The sequence below is a fragment of the Arachis duranensis genome, chromosome 8, assembly GCF_000817695.3.
Source record: "Arachis duranensis cultivar V14167 chromosome 8, aradu.V14167.gnm2.J7QH, whole genome shotgun sequence".
NCBI classification, from domain to species: Eukaryota; Viridiplantae; Streptophyta; class Magnoliopsida; order Fabales; family Fabaceae; genus Arachis; species Arachis duranensis.
Window position 1 is genome coordinate 40,369,471 of NC_029779.3, and position 7,842 is coordinate 40,377,312.

At 30.6% G+C, this 7,842-nt stretch overlaps 2 protein-coding genes across 4 annotated transcripts; one reads left to right on the plus strand and one right to left on the minus strand.

Annotated features, from left to right (window-relative positions):
- The first annotated feature begins 683 nt into the window (after positions 1-683).
- LOC127741099 (uncharacterized) lies at positions 684-5,896 on the plus strand. 3 transcript variants are annotated; one of them, XM_052252623.1, is made up of 10 exons: positions 1,924-2,772; positions 2,851-2,906; positions 3,082-3,171; positions 3,278-3,364; positions 3,825-3,892; positions 4,009-4,179; positions 4,298-4,333; positions 4,659-4,808; positions 5,202-5,263; positions 5,401-5,896. In XM_052252623.1, the coding sequence occupies exons 6-10, from the start codon at positions 4,110-4,112 to the stop codon at positions 5,512-5,514; spliced, it is 432 nt and encodes a 143-aa protein (XP_052108583.1). In that variant the 5' UTR covers positions 1,924-2,772; positions 2,851-2,906; positions 3,082-3,171; positions 3,278-3,364; positions 3,825-3,892; positions 4,009-4,109; the 3' UTR covers positions 5,515-5,896. The 3 variants fall into 3 exon arrangements, 1 of the variants encoding a protein (XP_052108583.1); XR_008002034.1 differs by adding an exon at positions 684-1,195 and having other exon boundaries at positions 2,694-2,772; positions 4,024-5,263; XR_008002035.1 differs by lacking the exon at positions 4,298-4,333 and having other exon boundaries at positions 4,024-4,179; positions 4,659-5,263.
- A 1,080-nt stretch (positions 5,897-6,976) lies between these two features.
- Positions 6,977-7,467, minus strand: LOC107462727 (MLP-like protein 34; the record flags this gene model as incomplete). The annotated part of the gene is given in 1 exon segment (XM_016081355.3): positions 6,977-7,467. A coding segment is annotated over 1 exon segment (274 nt), but the record flags the coding sequence as incomplete, so codon positions are not given.
- Between the last annotated feature and the right edge of the window lie 375 nt (positions 7,468-7,842).

A 7,842-nucleotide genomic window follows, 5' to 3' on the forward strand; every position in this document is an offset into this window, starting at 1 on the left:
TGAAATCATCTGAATCAAACTAAACTAATTGAAATCGATTTAGTTCGGTTTGATTTATCCGATTTATTTAATTAATTTAAACAAAAACCATTCATACTATTTCACGATCACTAAAAATAATCATACTAACTCAGAAAATCATACTAATTCATAAATCACCAACAAATTAGCAGTAGCAAAATAAATTAAAATAATTAATATTTTACAAAAACGGCATAAACAGATGAAACAATGATCAATCTGACTTAGAAATTATTAACAAATTAGCAGAAGCACATCAAATTAAAATTATTAACAATTTTATTGTATAAACAGCAAAAACAGATGAAACAATAATTAGCCTTAACTGAATAAAAAAAATCAAAAAATATAACCAAACTAATTTCAAAATTTTGCAAAAATAGTGCACTAATTTCAAACTGAATCAAGAAATAGAATCAAACTGGATTAGAAATATAATTAAACTAATTCCAAAAATTTTTATATGATGCACCAGTTTCATAAATTCTTTCTCTTTCACCCTCCTCTTTCCTGCATTAATATTGAATAAACAAAAAGTTTAAAATTAACCATAAACTAGAATTATCCTAAATCAAAACGGAACAAAAAATTTAAAATTAAAAAACAAAATCAGAATCAACAACTCAGCCCAAGAAGAAGCCAACCAAGGGTTCATTACAAACTAGAATCAATAAGACTAAACCAGAATTAAAAAAAAAATAGAATTGAAACAAAAAAACAACCGGAGACTTAGGCTCCACTACAGAAGACGACGGAGGTGCAGGATGGTGAGACAACGGCGGTGACAAACCAAAAACTAGAGATGGAAGGACAATACTACTTCAATGAGGGAAAAGAAGAGACTAATTAAACAGACGACACAGCTTCAACGACGAACGAGAGACAGGCGGCTTCGATTGTGCTAGTGCGTGCTGCTGCGGTTCATCGAGGATGATGGTGACTATTGGTTTGTGGAGGAGATGGCTACTGGAGAGGTAGTGTGTGGAGCCGTCGAGGATATGCGAGAGAGAGAAGCACTACGAGCCTATGAGGAAGGGAGAGGGAGAGGAAAGGGTCGTGCCGCCGCAGCGATGGTGCTGTCCGGCAGTGTCGATGGCGTAGAAGAAGGAGGAGGTTCGGCGGTGAGATTCGGCGCTAGAGAGATAGAGAGGGCTCGAGGGAGTTAGGATTCATGGTAGGGGTGGCTGCGGCTGGTTTAGGAATTAACACCTGTTCGGTTAGGATTTTCTATATTAGAATCGAAAACCGAACTGAACCGTAAAAATATTGCAAAATCTTTTTAAATATTTTTTCAGTTTTCGGTTTGTTCGGTTATTGAATTTTTGGTTTGGTTGGTCGATTTTGTTCAGATTTGATCGGTTTTGAACACTCTTAGATTTAATAAGCAGTTGTTTTTCTCTTTCAAAGTTTTAGTTTGATTGTTCTGTTTTATTTTAAAGTTAGTGTATGTTGAATGGTACCATTGATGATGTGGTTATGAGTTTATTAAAAGATTGATTATGCTTGGTTCATCCACTATTATGCTTAATGCGATATTTTTTCCTAACTTCGTTAATGTTGAAGTGATGCATTTTATTGAACTATGTCATATAGTTCCTAGTTGATATTTTAGAATTTTGCATCACCTATTTCAGTTGGAATTTCATTTATAAGTATTCTAGATTTCTCATCATGTTTTCTGCAGCATGTGCCCCATGTAATATTCTATCTTTGGAATTGTTGTAGGCTCTAGATCATATGCATAAGGTTGTTGCTGCATATAATGATAAATATGGTATATTAGTACCTTTTTTTGTTTGTATTCCTTGCCTCTCTTTTACTTTGTTCATCAGAGAAAGAAGTCATTTTGGATTCATATAGGTGAGAACTATTTGTATACGCAATTAGTGCAATTAACATAATTATGTTCGGTTATCTGTCCCTAATTCTATTTGGTTAGTAAAATTCAATTCAATGGCTGATTGACCATTTCTTATCAATTGTTGTTTGCATTCTTTGTTTATCTTCAAAGCAGCTTTCCTGAATCAATGAGTATTATAGGAAATGAGATACTGAAGTCCTGAATTTTAGATACAAAGAATCTAGATACTTTTATTTTTAAAATTTTTCTTTTGGATTTGTTATGAGGTTAAGTTCTGGCGCAATAGATATTATTGCTTTTGGTGTTGCAGCACCAAAATGGGAAAAGCTTCATAAATCTAAGCATCCAAATAGTTTCTTTCTTGTCCTGATCTGATTCAAACGAATGAAGTTCGTAGCATTCGCATTACATCCCATACTCACTTTTTTATCCATGCCCTTTTATTCTCACCTCTCAGGTCTCATTGTCTCAACCCAACTTTTTCAGCCTTTCATATAATATGAAACATTTTGTAGCAGACAGGCTTACCACATTTTTCACGTAATTATTGTGTTGCTTTAAACAAATTTGATGGTAATAACATACATTATTTGTTAGGTAATGTTCCCTCGTGCTAGTCCTTGTTTCTATGGATTTATTTATTTTTTTGGCAAGTGGCTAGTTTCTTCTAATTACTCTCATTAATATATCACAATTGTCTTTTATCTCCTTAAAAGTTTTAGACTGAAATACTGAGTTTAGGTTGGCCAGAACACATGTGGTTAGGATTACAAGGCATTTAAGTAACTATCAACTGGTATTCTTTTGTAAGGAACCTGCTTGATGAAGGCACCTTGACAAAGCTGATTCACCAACTTAATGAGACAACTGAGTATTTAGAAGATGCAAAGGTATGTTGATACCTAGTAACTCTACATAATTTCAGTAATTAATACGTTTTAGCAAAATATAATGGTGAAGTTGCACAGGAACATGGACAAAAGAAAGGGGATGATTTACTTGCATCTGTTATGATTATTGGGAGGTATAGTCCTACATTCTTACTACCATTGTATTATCTGCTGCTATTGTTTTGTGATTATATTCGATGCAAAGAATGCGTTATATCACTTATATGATATGAATGTGTGAATTTTCCCGAGGTTATTTTCACTAAAAGTTTGTATGTCTTAAATTTTATTTTTTCTTACATTTTCCAGCTATCTTGCTGAAGTGTCTCTTGTATTCAAGGAGAAGATTCAAAATCTTTTAGGCTATATGCTTTCTGTTGAAGGAGAAGATGAACAAAGGTATCTTTTTAAAAGATGATTATTGGTAGATCATAAACCTTTTAACTGGCAATCTGTTTATGCTCAATTTATTATATTTCAGTTTTGATTTGTACATTTATTTCAGATTGATAAGGTCACACATTTCCATCTTTATTTTTGAGGGAGGTAAAGAAACAGATAAGGCCTATGCATGGCCCAAAACCTCTCATAGGTGAATCATGAACTGAAATTATAGTTTCATGCTCTTTTAGTGCTCAATTTTAATATCTGAACATCTCTCTTTAACAAGGAGAAAGTAAGAGTTGTGCTTTGTTGGGATCAAATTCATCATATGATTACTTTTAGATTATTCTAAATGCTATGTGAATTCAAGTTATTGTTAGTCTTATAATATGCCTCCTTTTACTTTTGTTTTGATCTATCTAAGGAGGATTATCTAGTTTTTAGTATATTCTAGTTGTTCTTTCAGGGAAGGATATAATTCTCATTCGAATTTTAGTTTATTCCCACACACCTCACAAATCCATGAATGCTATTGGTTTCGACTTTGGAATTTGGTTTAAGCTTTATACGTGTCAATAATTTCTTGTTTGTTAGTGTACTAAGTATTAACCATGCTTGTGAGCAGCACATATCTCTAATTCATTTAATTGTTTCATTTGGTGTTTCAGATTTATTGTATCAAGTTTTCTGTCTCTGAAGTGAGTTTATCTGATTAAACAAATCCAATCATCAATAGGTATCATCATAATGAACACATTTATAACTTTTTCTTTTAATCACTAGTAGCCAACTTCCTTCAATCATACTTATAGTAATTAATAAGTTCTTATTTTAGTTTATAAATTGCAATAGGACTTAATTTTACAGGGACTTGGATGCAGAATTCAAAAAAGACTTTTGTTAGTTATGGGAAGCTTTGATTCTTAAAGATTTGAATAAAACACACAGGCTTGATGAAAGATTTAGTGCTTGGAAGTATTCTTGATATATTCCCATCATTTTCACTGGAACAACTGTTGAAAGGTGATCTTTCTTAACATTTTATTTGATCATGCACATAAATACTTCAAATACTTCAATAATACACATAAGAATAAAAGGATGTAGCAAAATGTAATGGTATTCTGCATTGTGTATGAAGTTTGGTTGCAGATTAAATATGCAAAGGGCGAACAAGGTATGTGTGAAATGCCCCAAATTATATAGCAATTTATTTGAGTTTGTAATCCTAGAAAATAAGAGGGATTTGAAGGGTAATTGTTATGGTTTTGGTTGACAAAATTGTGTCAGTTATTAAAAGGCTTGGTGGTCATTACACTTGTAATACTGTACTTAGACTTGCTCCCTATCTTGCTATTATATGTTAAATGTTTGCAAGTTTATTAAGAGTTAGATGCACTTTAGCAAAAGCATCTATGAAGTTTTTCTTTCATGTTTGTATATTTTTAAATTGAGGTGATTTCAAACTGAGCTTGCTAGGGATATGGCATATGCTGCTGCAGGATTTGAACATGTAATGCTGCCTGAGAATGTTCATGAACCTGCCTTATCTACTCGTTCCTTGGGTTCTTTCACAATCGTTCCTACTTGTGTCGCCTCCAGTCTCTTAATAGAGAATCTATCTAGCTTTTTCCATTCAATATCTAAACCAGGTTTTAATTTGCATTGTTAGAACATTTTTTACAAATTTTTGCTGTTTAGTATTGTTATAATAGTTTATATATGACTATGAGTCTGGGATTAAATTTTATGTATAAGTAGCTGGGTTTATTTTGTCTCTCTTTGGTTGATTTATGTAAATGATGTATTGTAGAATATGAATTTTGTACTAGTTGATTAGTGCAGTGACTTTAGTAAATTTTACTTAATTTCTCTTTTATAATTTCTATGATTTTGTAATTGGTCATACGAAGAGAAATGCTTACATTAGATCATCTAATTTGAACTAGTATAGATGTTTATAGAGCCAACAATCCTATGTTTTCATTGGATACGTGTTCATAATTACAAAATTATGAACAGAGCTACATCAGGTGCTACATCAGGTGGTATCTTAGACAAAGCTATAGAAGCAGAAGATAAGAAGCATGGAGATTTCTTGAGGCTGGTAAATAATGTGACTCTTTTGTCACATTTTTATTTTTTCCTCCACGCCCCTAATCTCATTTTCTTATATCATGATTCAACTTCTAAATGAAAAACTAGCAAATTGTGTAAAAAACTATTTATGGTTTGATTTTGCAGGATCATGTTAAAGAATATCTTGAATTATCAGCAAAGACAAAGACCTACTTTGTAATTGCTGTTAACTTATGGGATGCTGATTTTTACAAAAAGTTGATGATAATGTTCATATAAACATAGGGAACAAAATTTATAATGTAAGGAAAATAAGTTGTAGTAAAGAAAAATGGTACAACAAATTGTAGTTTAGCAATTATTTTTTTTAATATAATGTAAAAAATTGTTGCGGTATGAAAATCGCCACAATATTTTTTTTTAAAAAAGCACCTATTAAAGTTGCGGCGGTTTGAAACCGCAGCAATTTTTTTAAAAAAAGAATTAGTAAAAGAAATAGCGACAGTTTTACAATGATTGCAAAATCAATCATCTAATTATGACGGTTATACCAGCGGTTGCTGAAAATCGCTGTAAAATCTACTGCCCACACAAACAAGGGAGGTTAACAAACCGCTGGAATTAGATTTTGCGACGGTTTAAAACTGCCGCAAATAACAAAAAAATCGCCGCTATTTTTCGTTTCCTTTGTAGTGATTTAAACAAAATAGTGATAAAGTTCAAATTTTAATTATTGATGTAAACAAGTGATAGTATCAAATTTTAAATATAAAAAATATTTAGTTTTAAATATTATATTAAGTGATATCTAAATATTTTTTAGTAAAGTGTCAAAACTAACTATCAAATTATAAATTATGACGCTAATAAATTTGACCATAAATTAAAATTAAATTGTACCCACATAAATGGATTCTACTTTATAAAATTATCCGAATCATAAAAATTTATTCAAAATTTTAAATTATCCCTGCTAACCTAATATAATCTAACCATCTCCAAACTCTAACCCTATTTCATTCTTAATTTCTAACTTTTCTCTTGAAAAGTTAACAGCTTTGTCATTGATGGTAACGAGTTAACATCGATGTAGGATTCATTAGAAATTAGAATCAGAGATAGCAAAAAAGACACGGTTAGAAAGAGAGTTAAGATTATCGGATGATCCACCAACAAATAGATTCCTAGTGCCCTTATTTAAAGAAGGTAGACAAAGTACAAATTAAGAAACAATATCATGAGTTAAAGAGATCTGAACAGATAAAAAAAGCTGCGTGTTTTTTTCAAGGTCCAATTCTCCTTTGATGATTCCCTTGGCAAATCTAAGAAAGGTTGGAGGTGGTAAAATTAAAGGATATTGAAGTGGTGGTGGTTAAGAAGTAGAAATTGAAAGTTGAGTAGGGTTAGAATTTGAAAATGGTTAAGTAAGGTTAAGGGAGGTAGTTTGAGAACTTTGAATAATTTTTTTAAGTTTGGACAGTTTTGTCTTGTAGAACTCATCTTTTATAGATATAATTAATTTTAATCTTTTTATTATTAGATTTGTTAATATAGTAATCTTTCATGATTAAATTTAATATTAAACTTAATATTTTTTATTATATTATTTAAGTTTATGAATTAGTTCATAGTAATGAATCCTACTATATGATAATTTTTCCAAAATAGAAAGCATGAGAATATCTAATTTTTATTTGTATTACTGTTACATGAAATTTTTTCACATACACATATACATAAGTGCAATCAAGAAGAAAAGAAATATTATTCAACACTAACATAAACATATCCAAATCAATTATTAATCCACTCAAACGAAGGATAGCAGACGATGCAAACATGCATCTATATTATTCTTCATGATTAAATTCACGCAGTTTAATTAAATAAATACACACTTTATTAACTTAATTATTCCCAAACACCTTTTCTACTTAATTATTGATCGATGTCGCAGCTTATGCCTCGAGAAGATGAGCATCGATGTCTTTAGTAAATTTGTCAAAGTATTCCATGTAGCCATATGGAGCTTCAACATCATCATTGAGCTTCTCATATTCAAATGTCCATTTAACCGAAGCACCTCCATCATTGTTCTCAATCACTTGCAAGATAAGCTTAAAGGCCTTATAGTGTTGATCGATATCTTCATCAAAGAGTTTGTATACGACTGTCTTCTTCTCCTCATCAATGCTTTTAATAGTCTCTTTACATCTAGTTACTTTACCATCTTTTCAATAAATTTAAATAAAAAAAAGAAAAAAATATAAGATTAAATATAATTTTACTCTTAATAAAAAGGTCAATGTAGATAAAATATTAGGAAAATAAACTATTTACATGTGAACCCAAATTTTATAACCATATCTTTACACCTATTCATTTTCTCTCTTGTGGTCTTTTCTCTTAAGTTTTTTTCTTTTTCAATTCATCGATCTTCTTCATTTCACAGCATCTCCTCCCCATCATTATCATCATTATCATTATCATCATTATTATTATCATTACCACTATCATTATCATCATCATCATCATCATCATCATCATCATTATTATTATTATTATTATTATTATTATTATTATTATTATTATTATTATTTCATCTTT

Excerpts from the sequence above, each read along its gene's own strand:
- LOC127741099 (XM_052252623.1), top strand. The coding sequence starts at position 4,110 with ATGAAAGATTTAGTGCTTGGAAGTATTCTTGATATATTCCCATCATTT. Across the intron at positions 4,334-4,658 it reads ATATGCAAAGGGCGAACAAG|GATTTGAACATGTAATGCTG; the intron begins GTATGTGTGAAA and ends ATGCTGCTGCAG. Across the intron at positions 4,809-5,201 it reads CCATTCAATATCTAAACCAG|GTGGTATCTTAGACAAAGCT; the intron begins GTTTTAATTTGC and ends GTGCTACATCAG.